The sequence below is a fragment of the Ischnura elegans genome, chromosome 11, assembly GCF_921293095.1.
Source record: "Ischnura elegans chromosome 11, ioIscEleg1.1, whole genome shotgun sequence".
NCBI classification, from domain to species: domain Eukaryota; kingdom Metazoa; phylum Arthropoda; class Insecta; order Odonata; family Coenagrionidae; genus Ischnura; species Ischnura elegans.
The window spans coordinates 79,974,509-79,994,374 of NC_060256.1; the positions used below are offsets into that span (position 1 = coordinate 79,974,509).

General features: G+C 38.1%; 1 protein-coding gene across 1 annotated transcript; it reads right to left on the reverse strand.

The window, feature by feature from the left end:
- Positions 1 to 4,576: 4,576 nt before the first annotated feature.
- LOC124167981 lies at positions 4,577 to 13,241 on the reverse strand. Its single transcript, XM_046546061.1, has 2 exons — positions 13,135 to 13,241; positions 4,577 to 6,339 (listed from the first exon to the last, which is right to left on the reverse strand). The coding sequence occupies exon 2, from the start codon at positions 6,292 to 6,294 to the stop codon at positions 5,935 to 5,937; it is 360 nt and encodes a 119-aa protein (XP_046402017.1). The 5' UTR covers positions 6,295 to 6,339; positions 13,135 to 13,241; the 3' UTR covers positions 4,577 to 5,934.
- Positions 13,242 to 19,866: the final 6,625 nt, after the last annotated feature.

Genomic DNA, 19,866 nt, shown 5'->3' on the forward strand with positions numbered 1-19,866 from the left:
TCGGATGACAATCGCTTGTATTTTATTCTTGCATTGTCTCATCATTCAGTCCTTTCTTTTGAATAGATGTGGAGATCGGTATCTCTATTCTCCTTGGTTTCCGCCTACTGCTTGTCACTTTACTGCCAAACACGAGGACAATATGCTTTGGCCTCCGGAATTTCTCCGAAGGGCATAGCTGAATAAAAGGGTGAAAAGTCCCCTCTCCAGGATTTTTCCCGCAGGTACTATGGGCATACGATTTGGGATCAAATAAGACTAACCTCCCCGCACTTCCAGCCCGATCTGGAAAACATTTTTTCTTTGTGGCCCCCTCAAAAATATTCTGTAAAAACACCCGCTAGAAATTTTCAAATCGACGCCATTTTTCCTTGTTCCGCTGAAAATTCTTGAAAACAAATGGACATCTGCTACATTAAAAAAAAAACTTTATAATGCTGCAAACCGCATTTAAAAATATCCTTTCTAGTCCGAGATATCTAGAAAACAGTGAAAATCGTATTTTCGAGCTAGCCGGCCGTGGTGGGCCTCTAGCGGGCTGGAAGTGTGGAGAGGTTAGTCCTATTTGATCCCAAATCGTATGCCCTTAGCACGGGAAAAATCCCGGAGGGGGGGCTTTTCGCCCTCTAATTCAGCTATGCCCTTTTCCTATGAGTAGGTTATGCTTGTTTGTAATCAGTCTAAAGTACATCTTTATTATTACGAAGTCGATTTTTAGGCATCGTTTACCTTACTGAAAATATAAGCCAAAGTATAACTAATATCCTAATTGAGAAGTAGACCTCGAAGATTATACACGTTCAAGCCTATAGGAACAAGTGGTTAATTAGGGATGAAAATAAGTGTTTAATCTCTGCTATTGATTGCCAGGCGCCCATAAGATTTTAAATTTCTTGTGTGATAGAATTGGATTCTAAAATTGGTTCGAGGTACAATTCCATTTAACCTAAGCAACGTTTGTTTCATTTTTTAGTATTTTAAGGTGCACTTCTCTTGTAAATAGGTTCATTACTAATTTGGTTATCGTTCATTATCAATGTACCGAAGTTTGACTTATTTGTCAAACAAGCAGGAATTTCGTTACTACTCATTATTTTTCAACCTGATTCTATTAATTTTGTGTTCCGACCTCACTGTTCAAATAAGAACTTCCCTCTTTGATTAATAAATTGATGTTGCTAATAATAGAATAGTTAATATTTTAGCTTAGTGAGACAAAATTTAACTTTTTTTGCATATTTGAAGCAAGGGCTGTTATTTGATCTTTGCTTAATCCTTCTGCGTGCAAAGGTAATTCTGGCACTAGGGATCATTTTAGTGTTGGGCCATTTCATCTCTAATCAGGCAGATAGTGCAAAATCATGTCAGGTGACCATCACCGATTTCTCTGAAATTTATATATGTGAAAGCAGTATCCTTATGATGAATAACGATGACTTTATCTCTGCTCAGAACTGAACCGTCATTAAGTTACCGCCCCTTGAACATTGCAGTGTCAGGCCTCAGAGTAAAAAATAGAAAAATCACATAAATGCTGATTACTAAGGAACCATGGCCCATAAAGCAGTGTTTATTGTTTTATTTTAAATAGAATTCATTTATGCACATTATGGCATAACTTGCAAGTCATTTGAAGCAATAATAAACAAATAGGACTTGTTTAAACAATAAAAATTAGTCATTATTTAACAATTTATTACTAAAAAAGGCCACCTTTTATTTTCTTTAAAATTTCTCAGCGAGTAGTTTAAATGTTCTTCTTTCAATGAAAAAAATAAAAAAGGTAGTATTTTTATACTTTTTGTTTTAAGGCATGTCAAAGTTAGGCATGTTTTCGACGCCATTTTATTTCTCCATATGATATCTTTTTACTCTATTGTTCTTCTATTTGATTCATTCTAAGAAAAGTATGTGCAGTGTCCTGTGAGAAATCATCTGAAGTGCCTGCATACCTTAGTTATTATATTCCACATAGGTTAATATTGATATCTGTACTTTTTGCCAGTCATACGGTTGTACTTAATCTGGAAGAATCACACTCCAATTCTCGGAAAAGTTGAAATGAAGCACCAACTCCACACCAATTAGTGTTACCAACTTCTCTTTTTGAATAGCTTCCCTTTCTTTTTTCCAGATATGGTGATGATAAACACCTTTCTTGGTTCAATCCCAAACTTCAGCAATGAATTTGTCTGAATGAATGTTTTGTCTGAATGATTCTCAATGGCAGTGAACACATCTTGCTGATTAGGAGTTACACAAGAACAATCTTTATCATCATCCAAGTAAAGTGAAAGCACAATGTTGATTGAGCACTATGAGGAAGAGGATGCCAGCAGTATACATCAGCATTGCCCCATATTCCGAGTTGTTTTTTAGCTCTGCATGATATGTCAATCGTAGGTATATTTGGTTGAAACTAAAAAAGCAGCCACATTATGTTGTTTAGATTAACTTGTGGAAAAGAATGATAAAATTTGAACATGGTCACTCATAGACATTTCACTCTCGCTTCTTGTAAAGCTGCTGAGACATTATTTTACCATGAAGTACATATTTGACATTTATCACTTTCATTAAGTTAGTAAATTCTTACCTAATATGAAACTTGCATTTTACACATGTTAACAAGCTCAATTTAGCCAAAAAAATAATTAGGTGAAAGTAGCACCTGTACATGGCATCAACAGTTTCATGCTTGGTAGTTAACAGACACGGGACAACTAAAGCTCGCTCTGTAATCCACACAATCAAACAGGCTGTGACACTAACAAATTCAGATACATATAATGACATATGTACAGTACTCAAAATCTCACCATGAATGACTTCATTGTGTGTTTCCGAAAAACCTGGTCAATTTCAAAAATCACTGCAGTGTCTTTAGAAGAGAATGACATTAGTGTCTCATTTATGCATCCACATGGTCCATCGAAATGTTCCACATGGCCCAAATTAGAAGAAAGACTTATGTGAAGTGCCATTGAAAAATACTCTGAGCAAATTGCGACTCATTCACCGTTTCCAGCCAGTAGCAGAGGGTGTTTGCACACATTGGATGCCATGGAAGTAAACAAGATTGAACTTGCTTTCAGTCAATAGATGTAACCAATCATTCAGATATGAACTTTTCACTGTTATGAATGCTAAGTAGAATGAAACTGCATTTTTCCCCCTTAAAGGTATGCAATCTTGGTGTAAAAGCGTCGAAAACATGCCTAACTTTGACATGCCTTAAAACAAAAAGTATAAAAATACTACCTTTTTTTATTTATTTTTATTGAAAGAAGAACATTTAAACTACTCGCTGAGAAATTTTAAAGAAAATAAAAGGTGGCCTTTTTTAGTAATAAATTGTTAAATAATGACTAATTTTTATTGTTTAAACAAGTCCTATTTGTTTATTATTGCTTCAAATGACTTGCAAGTTATGCCATAATGTGCATAAATGAATTCTATTCAAAATAAAACAATAAACACTGCTTTATGGGCCATGGTTCCTTAGTAATCAGCATTTATGTGATTTTTCATTTTTTACTCTGAGGCCTGACACTGCAATGTTCTAGGGGCGGTAACTTAATGACGGTTCAGTTCTGAGCAGAGATAAAGTCATCGTTATTCATCATAAGGATACTGCTTTCACATATATAAATTTCAGAGAAATCGGTGATGGTCACCTGACACCCCTCTGCCTGATTTGAGATGAAATCCCCCTGTTATCACTCAGCGTTGCTATTTTTTACCAAATAATGAACTCCCCTACAAATTCTGATGTTCCTTGTGAATTAGTTATTGAGAGCACGATGCCATTTTTACTGTAACCAAGCGCCGAGGCTACTATACAAAGCTTTAATTTAATTTTTCCTGTCAATGATTTTCTTGCCCCTTATTTGCTGGCGGGACTTTTAGGTCTCATTATATTAATTAATAGCTAATTCTAACAAATAACATAACTTTAATTAAATATTTACTCGTTAATACTTTTACTTATGCTTTTTGTTACAGAATAAGCCTTAATTTTTCCTTATCTTGCAAAATAATCCAATAAAAATATTTCTTCTTGCTGAAGACAGTATTAGAAGGAAGAATGTTAGCTGAGCAAGGGAGGAGAAGAATGGGATTTATAGATAGAGTATGAGCGGGTCTTCTTGTGAATTGAAAGAGGGAAACCTTAGTTAGAACGGAGACAAGGCCGGTGTAATCTGCAATATGCTCCATACTTTTATATTAACTCAATTAAAAACATTTAACAGTCTTCGATATCACTAGTTTGCATCAAACTGGTTTGAAGTCATCTTCATTTAATTGACTAGTTTGCAGACACCATTTCTCGACTTGGGCTCGCCACTTCGTGTCAAAAATGCAAATGCTTACTTCAGATTGAACCATATTGCCCCTGTAAGTATCGCTTGGACTGGGAATAACTTGAAAAATCAATGATACACACTTTGTTTTTTATTAATTTTCATTTTATTTTGGAAAACATATTCACATTGTACACATAGATAAAACACAATACATGTCAATCACTTAAACTTCATGTTAGATCGAGTAGTATAAATTTTTTTCTTCACAGTCCATGAAAATATTTCTGCGTTCAAATAAAATATTGTTTCACTCTGGGGAAAAAGTTTCCGCAAAATGAGAGATCTGTTTTATTTTTCACCTCTACTTTAGGTGGAGTTAGAATGACCATTTGCTCATTCTCCGAATGGAATAAGAAGTTTAATTCAGCGAAGTTCGAGGGACATAAGACTAGTAATTGGTGATACTTCTCAGACCTTAAGTCTTTTAGAGAGGGGCAAAAGCTTTGCAAGTCACTAGTAAAAAAATGCAGTTATCATGATCTTACAGTCCTTGAAGTGCTTTTAATATGCGGATATGGCCTACATGATCCGGCGACTTTCTTCAGATAAAGAGAAGTAGCGGCATTGTTTTGTCACAGGCGAAAAGAACTCCCCTACTAGGGTAATTTACCAAATAGAAAGAAGTGAACTGTTGAAGAACTAAATGACTTTAATGAATGCGATTGTTTTGGGTTCCGAAGTTGAAGTAAAGTTTATTGAACAACAGTCACATTAATTTATTAATAATGTTGGTAAAAGCGGTAAGCACTCATTGACGCAATTCATGTGCATTACAATTAAGCGTACGTCCATGTTTACATTTTGATTCCTTTAAAATGACATGTCTATTTAATCTATTCATCACTAACTAAAAAGAGAGTGAATATATCACAAGTGCCCCTACTGTTGATTCTATCATTTATAGAGAGCAATCATAAATCCCATGTATGGCAGATGAAGGCTCACTCACATCTCTTTTTATTATTTCTACCAACATCTTATTGACTTTTTCGTCCAAAATATGGCGATAGGAATTTAATATCTCATCTTAAATACTCAAGAGTGAAAGGAAGAGAATTATTCAAAAATTTTTTGGTAGTTGGCTGAGGATATACTTATGATTTTTGATTCCAAACAAAAGCAGTTACGCTCAGCGTTAGTCGTTTGACTACCTCCTATCGGTCTCTGCGATGGGATTTTAAGGATCTAGGAAAATACATGGAGTTTGTCCGTGGTTTCGTTTATGAAACACACTCGAATCTTTTGAGATTTTCGAGGTACAAATGCGCATGGGTTACCGCATTACAATTTTGTTCTATACCTTCCAATATACTTGCGAAATACTCATTTTACTTTGCCATTACCACTCAGATTTATTTTAGGTCTGAGTGGTTTTGTCTGTCGAGAACAGTTGAAATCATTGCGTGAAAGCTTCTCGAAACTCGATCCTTTTCGGTGGGCTTGCTGAGGAAATGTAGAAAAGATTCGTAAAAAGGAGGATTAATAAAAAACATTCACTTGCTACGCCATCGACTACTTTGCGAGATCCTTGTCACTTCGCTGGGTCACCGTCGGTCGCCATTGATGATCAATGTAACTTGCCCTCGGCCGCAAACTTGGTGATCTGGCCGTTGCTGGCGATGTAGACCATGCAGTCGTAGCAGGGGACTTGCTGGGGTGGGCAGGCCGAAGTGCCGCTCCTGACCGCAGTAGGTCGGCTTTGCCTATTGCCGAGCCTGTCCCTGTCGCCGAATCTGCTACCCAGGTCTCCGCTGACCGAAGAGGGCCTGACGTTATCCACCGATGGGGAAGGCGCCGCCTGTCCAACGCTGCTGGCGCTGTTGTCTTCGACCTCGCCGCCGCCGAAGCGCGGGAGCAGTCCCGGCAAGTTGACCGGCAACGGGACGTATGGGGATCGCTGCATTTTGCCATACGGAAGGTGAATCATGACTCCAAACAATACGAGGAGTACGGTGAAGCTGAATTTCCCTTGCTGCAAATAGCAAAAAAAAAAAATAAGAGATTTTAACGACTGCTCATGGAAAGTATTATGTTTTGGATGGTTAAGAATGTACTAGTTTTGGTACTTAAGTGAAACATATTGCATATTTACTAAATCGGACATCTCCGCATCACTATTTGGGTGGCTCCAACGTTTCGCGGCCGATAGACTGGTTCTTTTTGAAAGATCTCATGGACCAGATCCCTAGAAAAAGTGACTAGTATCATTCGGAAAGCGTTGGGGACACCCAAACAATGACAGGAAGATATATCCCAAAAGCTTTTTTTTTTATATAATGACGAATACCCGCGACAGTTATAACGAATAATCCTGTACCTCGGAGGTAAAGGACACCATGTCCGTTTTCCTAATTTTTCAGGAGAGCAATTTTAAAGATTTTTTTATTCAACCAAATATTACTAGAAGGTTATGTTACTATACCAATAACATTGGGATGCAAAAATGTTGAAAACTTGTTACCAAATCTTCCAGTAATCACTGGTTAATTTTTTTTTAATCTTACAACTGCTCCCCTGAAAAAATAGGAAAACGGTCATGATGTCCTATACCTCAGAGGTACAGTGGAGACTTAAGAGAACTGCAGTGTAAAATTAAGTTAGTAACCACCGACGTAATTGATATCCACAGAGGAGAGAAAACAAATACTTTAAATGCTAATTTACTGTGTAAATTTTACTTTGAAGGCACTGTATAGATCACTGGTTTTCATGCGTCGATAGAAAGCGGTAATGAAATTATTTTCATTTTTGTCAAAAGCACTTTATTTCCTGTAATATATCCCTCTAATGGAAGGTTAGTTACGGCTTTTGCCAAATATTACGAACCAGGTTTTCCATTTTTGGTGAATCATGATACACTCATTAAAACTTAGGGAACTCCTTTCGGTTAATGATCCATTGCGTCTGCTAATGGTGAGTTGGACATAATATCCTTATGCTGGATTAAACTATCATCTATTATTATCCGCGTGAACGGGACGTATGACTTGTCCCAAGTGATAACAGTGTGAAGATATGCCCCCTAAATTTTAGAGTTTCTGTTGCAATTTAACGTGCATAACGTCATTTTAATTGATACACTGTCAGGAACATTGCCGTTTATGCAAATGCTACTTTATTCTCGGAAATATTTTCATAGAACCATGATTGATATAGTTATCAAAAAAATTAAGCATACACTTCTGTCATTTAGCACCAACCATGTTTATGTTTTCGGCTTGTTGAAAATGCTGTTTTCTCCTTACATTTTAATTTATAGCTCTAAATGCTATATTTTGTAGTAGGCTTAAAGCCTGCGGGAGAATTGATGAAATGGCTAAGATACATAATCAAACAAATTAGTTCACTTTCATTTTCTTCTTAGGGTTTTTCAGTGCCGAGAATTGCAGTGGAAAATTAAGTTAGTCACCGCCGTCGTAATTGATATCTACTGAGGAAAGAAAACAAATACTTTAAATGCTGATTTACTGCGTAAATTTTACTTTGAAGGTACTGTAAAGATCACTGGCCTTTCATGCCTCGGTAGAAAGCGGTAATGAAATTATTTTCATTCTTGCAAAAAGCCCTTGATATATTGTATTATATCCGTCTGATGGAAGGTTGTGTACGGCTTTTCCAAAAAAGTTAACAACCCACAGACGCCGGAGCTCCGTTCAATTTTATACATAGTTCCAAACGTTCTTTACCTTGCCAACAAAAGGCAACACAATGTGATTTCAGCTGTAGATTATCTCCCCAAACCGCCAACGATATATCACTCAAATGAAATTGCCGCATATTTCATCTAATATGACCCTATTCTAGTCATAAGAACGATTTTTTTTCCTGTTTCCTTGAATTACGACGAAAAAATAAATCACGCCTAAAAAATTGAGTGCCATTGTGAATTGAAACCTTCGAATTTGAAGGCCCTTATATGTTATTCGCGTTTATAGCTTCACGATTGTGTTCATATCCTCTTTGAGATCCGCCCCTGTAATTTTCTCAACCCTCGCCAAGATTTGAATGGCAAATATTTATGACGCTGCTGTGCTAATGGAAGGTATATACGGAACGAGTTCGAGTCGAATTTTCGGGAATAAATGAAAATATTTCCACATGCGAGCGTCATCTTTTATGACTCCAGCACCTGTCGGACATTGGTTCCTGCTAATTGTCCAAAAATAACCTAACTTTGAGGAACATTCTTATTTTTCACTCGGAAAACTTGAACATATGCGAAATTTTGAGTCGACGCATCACTCATTTATGACTATATCAGAAGATACAGTTGAAAATTAGTGACAGAAGTGTGAAATGAAGAATTTATTTTGGAACTTAATTCGCAGGAAATTCTTACTTTTCGGTCCATCGGCGGCATATGATACGGCAGTCAGATTTATGGGATGAGGAGAGTGTAGAATTAGTGATGGAGTTAGGATCAGTGGCGAATTAGAGAGGGAGTATGGGGGGTTCAGCCCCCCCGTGATACCCAATCGACACTAGATAAATGGTAATTATGTTCAGTTATCGAATAGTGTAGAGACTTTTTGGGCTTTTTGTTGTAAGGGATAAAAACGTAATGTTTTATATAAACTTATCACGAGATGAGATTACTAAAAATTGAATATAATATTTTTGTTTTAAAAATTTAATTATTTGGAAAATTAGTTGTGAGACAACAGTGTTGTTACAAGCATTAAAATTCTCTAATATTTCGCAACCCCCCGTCGTAACTCCCAGTACTGCTGGGAGGTTATCCACCATTCCCTCGCCCAGAATTTCAAACGCCCTCTATAATTAGGGATGACTGTATGCAATAATAATGCCGGTATTGCTCTTATGAAGTTGAGCGAACTCTCATCTTAGAGCCTCTGTTAACGATACGACCCAAATCAAGATACATATGAATTTTAGGAGTGTATTCTGTGAGTTATATAATAGCTGGCTTCGCTCTCTCTCCACCTACACCTTTACGAAAATGTGACCTTGGTAGCATTTAATTTTGTTCGAAGTAAGTGGAAAAAGTTCATTTTTCCGCTTGAAGAGATAGCGATGACTTGGGAGGTTTCTTTGAATTTCAAGGTCTCTGGGAAATAATCTTAAAGGTGGTCGGGAAGCGTAAATGGCACTCAATTAAAATCTGGTGTTCCAACTGCTTAAAGACATTGTTGATTTGGGGTTTAGTATAATTGTCATTTTATCAAAGGAGTGTGTTATTTCCTCCCATATTAAAGTTGTAATTGCTGACGCTCTGTCACACCGGAACCACGGTCAAGTAATTTTGAAATAAAATTGCTCCCTTGATTCACACTTCATTATTTTTGTTATTTGAGCGTGACCTTTAATCAGCTTACATATATACTTTTTGTCTCTACATATATTTAGTCACATAAAATAGTGACACGGTTAGTATTTACGATACTGTTGTAATTTGTATATCATAGTGGTCACGTTATCTCCTTTAATGCGCTATGGTTGGCAGTTGGTCTAAGTCGGCAATCACGAGTCCATGTGGTGCAACGGTTCTACTTTTGCTTTTAATACATATCATGTGAAACTGCAGTTTGCAAAGTCATTTACGAATGTTACGGAAATGCAACAGATACACAATACCGGAAGGGAGAATATAAAGTTTTCAGTCCGAAGGGGTCGTTGGAGGCTGCCTAGGCAGAGAGCCGAACGCCGCGCCGGCTAAAAATGCGATTGCTAGGCGAACGGCCACGGTTGATCACCTTCTCAATCAGGTTACCTCCTATCACGAACTCAGACGGCCAAGGGGCCTACGCGGGGAGAATTCGGGTTTTCCGTTCGCATGCAACCCGCTAGTCTCGAAGACTACGCGGTAGGCTTGGATTGCTTGAGCAATTCAATATCTTTTAGAGGGATTCGGAGAACAGCCTATTAGGACCGCACCTCATTTCCAGGTCCTACAGAAACGATTAATTAAGAGAAATATTTTACCGAGCGAATACGTATTGGAATTCGTCTTTCCCCCGCACGATAAAAGACTTTAATAAATGCTGGGGGTAATTTTGTTAGAGCATTTTCTTTTTATGCGTAAACGGCTTGTTTCTTAACACCCCCTCCCACACGAATCGTTAGGCGGCTTGCGGGGTAGTATGCAGATGTAGTACTTTCCCGGAGAATCCGCTGGATTAAGTTTTTTCAGGTGCAAGATGAACTTTGATGAAATTGAATGAAAATGAAATTTGAAAAAAGACGAAATTGCTACATGTCGGAATTAGATGAATTCTCTCATTCGGCATGAATCCAGTGGGAGCGTTTCCCCCTTTTTAATATGTTTCGTCGAATCCTCATCCTCGCTTAATAATAAGTGATATCAATGTGTGTTTGGTTAGTATCATTATAGAGTAACACTATATCTGTAATAGCATATACTGTCAGTGAGTGGACCAGACGCCCAAAATTGCGATCTGGGGAACATGATACGGCAAACTTTAAAATAATTTGATGTTTGCCAATAGGGTGGTATCCTATTATTTTTTTATTGCCTAAATCGAAAGATTATTACACCTGGAGTACGTATTTCACGCATTTAGATTTTTAAATGACGATATCTATTTTTCGCGATTAAATGAAAAGTGAAAATTTTCAAGCGCGCGAAAACGCGACGCGTAAGTATGAATGCCGGGAAATCTCTCCGTGAGACGTATTTCTCGTTCTCGCTGCCGCCCTGTGAGGTGACCTTGAGGGAGGCTTGAGTGCTGATACGACGCAGGCTGCTAGCGGGTAGCTGAGTACCCTGCTGGCTGGTAGCGCTTGTCTTAAATAAGGATTATTAATACCTTATCAAATGAAGAAAACTTTCCGACCTTAGCCAGTTTTAATAAGTGATTATTAAGACATGTTTCCCTGAGCTCTACGCCTCATGCATGCATTGGTAACCTCAGACGATGTATAACTCCTATCTTCTCGTATAGAAACTAGGTCCCTGTGACGTCACGTGGAGTGGCATCGCATGGGCGCCAATCTGGCCCTTTTCAAATGAGGATAAAAATGGACCATTGCCATTCGTCTAAACCGCTATTTCTAAAACGAAATAATTTGTATATTTTGAATACACTAATGGTGGGTAACGAATCGCAATCAATGCTTTTCGTTTTCTTTGATGAAGGAAACTACCCTATTAAAGAGTTAATAGGCGTTAAAAAGATTGTAACGGCGCGGGTTGAAATCTTACGTTCTATATGTGATAAAAATGGTGACGCAAAAGCTTGTTTCTAATAATCCTTTTTTTAGCCGGTAAGGAACAATTTTTTTCCTGAGGTGCCTTCGTTTGGACTAAAACATTTTTCATCGAAGGTGATTGCGGAATGAGAAAGGGCGTAGAAGATGTCATGACATGACAGCATTTTTATTTTCCTGCTTCACGTACGCTGAATCATTTGGATATTGCCGCGGCAGCCGTCAATTAATTCCAACCCCTCAATTAATTCGAGCGGACAGTGATCGTGCGCCAGTTTTCAGGATAAAATGCTGGTCATCTGCGAGAAATCCACAAATACGATACTAACTCTCCAATCTCTCATCAAGCAGCTTTCATAGAATGGGACTATCCAGTGCGGGTATGCCAATTCCCTATTTCGATTTTTTCGCGGTTCAAATACAAATGTCCTCTTTGAGGAAGAATTTGTGAGAGGCCGTTGAGTTTGACGAATTGATTGAAGTCGCCGAAATATAGAAGTTGACTGTCAAATTACATCCTGGATTCATCATTAATTTTTTTAAACATGTTAAGAAATTTTATGAAAGTTGATCATAGACTGAATTATAATTAAGCGCTGAAACAACTCTAGACAAATTTTTATAATTTAAAAAAACACCAGGTTTATTTCGAACAAGTTTCTGTTTTGTACTTCGATTTATTTCAAATTAGAGTTAAATCTACATCTACATAATACCCTGCGAGCCACCTCTAGGGTGTTTGGCAGGGGGCGATCAATCACCAGCATGCAATTGGACTCCCACATGCACACCACACCGTCCAGAAAACGTCACGCATACTAAGAAATTATACTACTATATGCTGTTAGAAATAATAGTAGAATTAAGAAACATGCATTAAGTTTTACATAGGTTAGTAGGCTACACTACAAGTCATGCAATCTATTTACGAGTTCTATTGCTGCCGTTATAATCTCTTATTGATCGTGGAAAAAATGACATTCGGGATATGTCTGTTCTACAATCTATCTCTCTTATTTTATTTATATGATCTGATCTTCCGTAGTATGTTGGCGTCCGTAAGATATGGTTAACTTCTTTAGAAAAGACACTATTCTTGTTTTTTTATTCTTGAATACTCTTGAAATTGAACTTTAAAAAATAATTGAAATCAACAGGTTTATAAAATAATTTTATCTTCATTAGAAAATACGGAAAAACACCTAAATCGACAAATGTAACTTAAATTCATTGTTATGTCAATGTATAACCATACTGCATTATTAATTTGATGAGTTGCGTTTCACACGACCTATAAGTAATATCTAACACGAAAAACTTGGATTACTGCCTGTGTAACTACAAGCTCTCAGCTACGAACTCTCATTCAACTTGATGATTACTGTCACACGGTACATGATTACCTTGGCAAGAGGTCTAATATTATACTCCTGGGTTCCTTAACACATGCATCACTCTCGAACTGAAATCTTGTGGTTCTATTGTTCAAAGAAGGATACATTGGTACGATATTACCGTCAACATTATGTCTGTGTTGTATTGCGTATGCCAGAAGTAGGATAATCATTTGTAAACATACCTTTATATACCGCTGAACACCGATCGTCAATTCAGATTTCGGGATAGCAGGCGTTAGTCTCCTCCCAACCTTCTTCCTCGATTGCCAACGACTTTCTGACGCATCTGCTCTCGTGAGACCTCAGTGACGCACCCCACGGATACGACGACGTAATGGTTTTCCACAAGCGGCCTTCGATGCTAAATGAGCTCTCTATTTAAGGTCCAAGTTCGGGTTTGACGTTATTGCCAAAAAGAGAAAGGGAATACTTATGATATTTATCGCGTTGGTAGGAAATCAGTGTAGTTATTTTCAAGTTATATAGTTTCTAGTATGCCACACGAGTTAGGATGGGAATATTTACAGGAGCGTAAAGACAAATTATAGGCTAAATTTCCTTAGAAAATTCGGAGAAAATGTCGTCTCAGACGCCGAGAAACATATCCTGCGTTTATCGTCGTACTATGGTAGACGTCATCCACGAGAAGAAAATAAAAGAAATAGACGGCAAAATAGAGAGGTTTATAATGTCATTCATCCCTCGTACTATTAATAGCACCGATAGCAACTCAATAGGTGTCTCAATTAATATAATTAATGGCGGCATTCGCTTGGACAACTCATTGCATGTTTTTTTTTGCCTTTCACAGTTCTAACCTTGCATGGATTTGCTATACGAATTACCAACCATTGGCAAGTTTTGTCTTTAGATGAAATATTTTGCTAATATGCATAATATTTCTATGACCGTGCGGTGTGCGTGTGGCGGTCCTCTTGCATGCTGCATGTTGGTGATAGTCAACCCCTGCCAAACATCCTAGAGGTGGCTCGCAGGGTATTATTTAGATGTAGATGTTATTCGTGTATACTGCGACGCGAAAAGATATCGCGGTTATCCAGACGGCATTCTAAGAAATATAGAGCGCGTCAAACCGCTGGGAAGTCCCTGCTCACTCATGAGTGTATATATCACTTCGACCTTCCTTCATAGATAACTCTTGTGTACCCTTGGTCAACTTGATTATGCAGACAATCTCAATGTTGACAAGCTCGCATTGGTCAGCGAAAACAATCGCACACTAAAGCTATCAGGTCCTATGGCCGAAAACGCTGCCGTATCATCACCCTCATTGGACGCCATCCTTCGTTACTCAAACAAAATTTTCTTGCTTAAAAATTTTGATTACGATGACTTTTACGCATCGAAGTGGTAATATTTCCCTAGTTCCTTTTCGCATAATGACTTTGTATTGAAAATGTAAGCTAAAAAATCTCTATCTTGATAATTTGGACAACGCTTTTTTAATACACGTTCGTATTATTATTCTCGGTCCTATTAATTTTTGTATTACTGTTGAGACGATCGAGGAGGAAGTTAATTAACGTGAGTTCCTAAAGAATGAATTGAAAAAAAATTATTTCCCACGAGAAAAATACTATCATGTTATCTGGTAGTTATTCCCTGTACGAAGGTACCACCCTGTTTACGTGAACCTGAACTTGAATTTTCATTTTGTAAACCATGTTTAAAAGATAATAACAAGCCCCCCACTCAAATGAAGCTCTGTATTACCTATGCTAATGTATTTTTAGCTTGTTACTTACTGATAGAAATCCTTTTCTTACAGTTACGATAAAGTACTATACATCGATACTTTACGTTTTGCCTTTACTCCTTACTTAACTTATGTTTTCATAAAAAATATTATGCGTATTCCTCTATCAAATCCGTATTTCTCATATCCTCATAAAAAATCAATCTCAGTTAAAACGAGATTAGTATAGTATCCCAAAAGCAAAAATAAGTTATTAACTTAAACTTGTGTGGATCATTCTTATATTTTTGCAACCCATGATGTAACAATGGCAGCCGCTATTGCGTATTCTTAAATTTTCCTGCAACTTCCGTAGTTTCACGAAACTTTCTCTAGCCCTCTGTCTATAGGTAAGTACGTTAACATAAAGAATATTGTAGGATTGGTGAAGGCTTTTGTGCATTGCAATCTTGGTCTGAGTATTGATAATGTGCACTTTAAACAGCAACGCAAATTGCCTATGGAATGATGGGAAAAAAACGAGCACATTTGGGTTACCATTTTATATGCAATGAAGACATTGCAACACCGGCATGTGAATGTTTACATATGGAGTAGAGATAGAAAGTTCCTTTGGGCGAGTCTCACCTCGAAGATGTTTGTGTGGAGTGTCCGAAGACTTCACCGGGAATCGATCCCTGAACCTTCGATTAGCGCCGCCTCTAATACTCCCCAATCTGAACTAAAAAGAATTTACCCTTGCGGATTGATGCGCATAAACATTCACCGTCATAATTGCACCTAGTAAGCACTAAACGTACACAAATGCGCGAATGCATGTCCTTGAAAAAGCTCTTGTTATAATTTCGCTAATCTATCTGAGCATTTGGTCTGACCGAATCTCGCTCTCCTAAGTGCTTGTCCTGTGTCCGGCAAGCGAGCGAATGTCTGATTAAGGCTAGGATAAAAGCTGCATGTCTGGTATGGGATCACCCCGTGCCACACACCCTAGTGGTGGCTTGCAAAGTACCTCATATATGTAGATTTGTTCCGCCGCGTATTTCCACAGGTAAATGCATCGTGCAAAAAAGGCTGTAGAGATAAGAATGAGCGACTCACCATGTCAATGACAGCGACTATGGTCCAATAGGGTATCTCCTTTGAGGTATTGTTGTTGGCAGCTTAGCTCACTGTACTCCAGTACTACAGTTGTTCCAATGAGATGAGCTCAGTCCCGCTCTTGTCCTCTCGCTGACTTGGATGCGTTTGGTTCCTCCCTGAAAGTGTTTCCTCAGGTATATATCTAACGGAAGGATATGCACATCCCTCCCGAGAATAATTTCCCCTGCCCCCACCCCATTCACGGGCGTGACCAGTAGGAAAGCTCCGGGACAGCCCCACTATCTCCGTCCTTTCCTTGTCTCTTCTTACCTTCAACCCGGTCTGGGACTTCCGGCCTTCTTCCTCTGCTCGAAAACTCATTTCGCCGGGAGGCGGAGGGGGAAAGACGTCCGTAGCACGGTCCGGTGAGGTGAGGGGAAGAATATTTAAGGGATGGGGAATATTCAAGGGACGAAGAAGATGAGCTCTTGGGGAATACCACGAATTAGTTCGGCTGTGCGGCTGCGCGTAAATTTCAATGTTCCGAAAGAGTAGTCTCTTTCTGCTAGTTGTCATTTATTGGAGCCGCCCAAATAGTCCTCGCAAATTGATTATTCCCGTCCACTTCTTGGGGTTTTGGCGGTGAAAGTGACTCACGCGGCTGCAAGCCGGCGGAACATGAAGTATGCCCTGAGTGGGGGATTCCCTTTCAAATAATCCATGCTCTCTCAATTAGAATAATGCGTAATGATCACCAATATTCATGCTAAAAATGAAACAATATTTATTTACCTAATTTTTTAAAGACTGGAAAACTTCTCAAGAATGGCAATCTTATTATGTAATAATTACCCATTATATTAGTTAATTTCTATTCGAACATCGGATTACAAATCATTAAATTTTTACTGTAATAATTTTATCTCAGAACCCATTTTGTAAAGGTAACATATTATGGATGGCCAAAAATTAATATTATTCATATGCACCGTGCCAACCAGATTTCATAGTCAACGATAACACCAATGGTAACTAAAAGAAAGCATGAAATTCAGCGATTGTTTTACAATTGACACAAGGTTGCTCTTTGGAAGTGAAGATATATGTTATGTGGATGAAAAGAAGGGAGACGCATTTTGAATTGAAGAGTTACATCTAAATTTGCGATGCATGGTACTCTGTAAGATTGAAAAATAGACTAAACCTTTTAGATAAATTCAAAATCAGTGTCTTTTCTAACGAAGTTAACCATATCTTACGGACGCCAACATACTACGGAAGATCAGATCATATAAATAAAATTAGAGAGATAGATTGTAGAACAGACAGATTCAGAATGTCTTTTTTTCCACGATCAATTAGAGATTATAACGGCAGCGATAGAACTCATAAATAGATTGCATGACTAGTAGTGTAGCCTACCAGCCTATGTAAAACTTAATGCATGTTTCTTATACTATTATTATTTCTAACAGCATATGGTAGGATATTTTTTTAGTATGCGTGACGTTTTTTGGACGGTGTGGTGTGCATGTGGGAGTCCAATTGCATGCTGTATGCTGGTGATTGATCACCCCCTGCCAAACACCCTAGAGGTGTCTCGCGGGGTATTATGTAGATGTAGAATTTAAGAAAATTCAGAAACCTGCATTAAGGTATACATGAGTTAGTAGGGTACACTACTAGTCATGCAATCTATTTGTGAGTTCTATCGCTGCCGTTATAATCTCTAATTGATCGTGGAAAAAAGACATTCTGAATCAGTCTGTTCTACAGTCTATCTCTCTTATTATATTTATAGCATCTAATCTGCCGTAATATGTTACCATACCTTGCTGCTATCCAAGCTTGGTGCGATGCTTGGCAGTTAGAATTGAATTTGAAAAAATGCGTCGTAATGAATTTCTGGAAGAAGAACAACTCCCTACAACGTAGCTATATAATTCGGGGTACCCAATTAGAGACTGTTGAATCCGTGAAATATCTAGGAGTTAGAATCAATAATGATCTATCGTGGGATAAATATATTCGAGAAATAACCGGTCAAGCTAATCGTAAAATGGGTTTTGTTAAAAGAATATTAGGAAAGTGCGACGACAAAGTGAGAGAAATTAGCTACTTTTCCCTCGTTAGACCACATTTGGAATACGCTGCCAGTGTTTGGGACCCTCATGAAAAAGGCTTAATAACAGAGTTAGAACGCGTGCAAAGAAGAGCTGCGAGGTATGTGAAAGGTCGTTACGATAGTCTTGTTAGTGTAACTGACCTCTTAGATAAACTCGGATGGGAATCTCTGTCGGACCGTAGATTGAAAAATAGACTAAACCTTTTAGGTAAATTCAAGAGCAGTGTCTTTTCTGACGAAGTTATCCATATCTTACGGACGCCGACATACTACGGAAGATCAGATCATATACATAAAATAAGAGAGATAGATTGTAGAACAGACAGATTCCGAATGTCATTTTTTCCAAAATCAATAAGATATTATAACGGCAGCAATAGAACTCGTAAATAGATTGCATGACTAGTAGTGTAGCCTACTAGCATATGTAAAAATTAATTTATTAATTAGTAGGATAATTTTTTAGTATGCGTGACGTTTTTTGGATGGTGTGGTGTGCATGTGGGAGTCCAATTGCATGCTGTAAGCTGGTGATTGATCACCCCCTGCCAAACACCCAAAAGGTTCTCGCAGGATATTATGTAAATGTAGAATTTAAGAAAATTTAGAAACCTGCATAAAGGTATTTATAAGTTAGTAAGCTACGAGTCATCTAATCTATTTGTGAGTTCTATTTATGCCGTTATAGTCTCTTATTGATCGTGGAAAAAAGACATTCTGAATCTGTCTGTTCTACAGTCTATCTCTCTTATTATATTTATAGCATCTGATCTGCCGTAATATGTTGACGTCCGTAAGATATTGCCAACTTCGTCAGAAAATACACTGCTCTTGAATTCATCTAATAGGTCGAGTCTATTTTTCAGTCTTCGGTCTTACAAGAATGGGGAGATAGCAACAAAAGGTGCGCCTGATGAGGGTGCATCATGATGGAGTGTGAAGTAAAAGGAAAGGTACATTTTTAGGAAAACTTTTTATAATGAAAATTTAAGATATTTCCGAAGTCTAGACCGGGGAAGGGGAGGTTTGAGGTTGAGTTGAGGGTGGTCGCTAAGGGAATGAGGGGAATTTCAACGGAAGAGGATGGGTTGGAAGACGGGTATGGAGAATCCCTGAGTCACCTGGCCTGGGGAGGAGGGTGAGAGTTCCATCCCCAGAACCCTCTCTAACACTAACGACGTGTATTCAAGATTTTGTTTTCCTGCATCTGTACTAGTGGATGACGCTCTTCGACGGAAACTGTCGCATAAAATTATGTATGCGAAATTAGGAATTTTTAATTTCAACATGTTTCAGGGAGCATTCGGGAAGCTCTGTTTCGCTGGACGCTCGTATTTTCGTGAAAATGCCATTTCAAATTGTTAGGAGGAAGGCTCCCGCGGTGATGTTTTGATATCTGCACTTTTCTTTCAGTATTCTTCCGCGTGTGTTGGCTTATGGGCAACAATTTCACCTTCGAACGGAAGACGCTGGCAGGATAGCCAGGAAAACTGTTGTCCAAAAGCCAACCTACGCGAAAGAAAACCCGAGAAAAATGCAGAGATCGAACTATTTCAAATTAATGTGAATGTTATCGGAGGTATTCCAACTTAAATCCCATTATAAAAGAAAATCTTTGGTCACTCTTGAGCATATTCCACCACATTTATTTAACAATGTTATTTTATTCCGTACATGAAATAAATATTTAAACCAAGGGTGAACAATCATGTAAAAATCATTAGGTCAGACGGGATTCGAACCGAGATCTCCCAAATGCCTGTCTACCTATCTGATGTCTGAGGCAGCCTCGGATTTGGTCTCTCTTGCCTTTTTATTGTGAGCAGCGAAGCATCCTTGACCTTCCTTCTTTGCAGTGGAGCTGGAATATAACCTTGGTCGTGTGTTGTCGGCCATGAAATGAAGTGGTGGATCGCATTATCCAGCGAGCATGAAGTTTTGCTCTTTCATGGCTGGTAGCTGCATTATTCGTAAATATACATCCTTTAGATA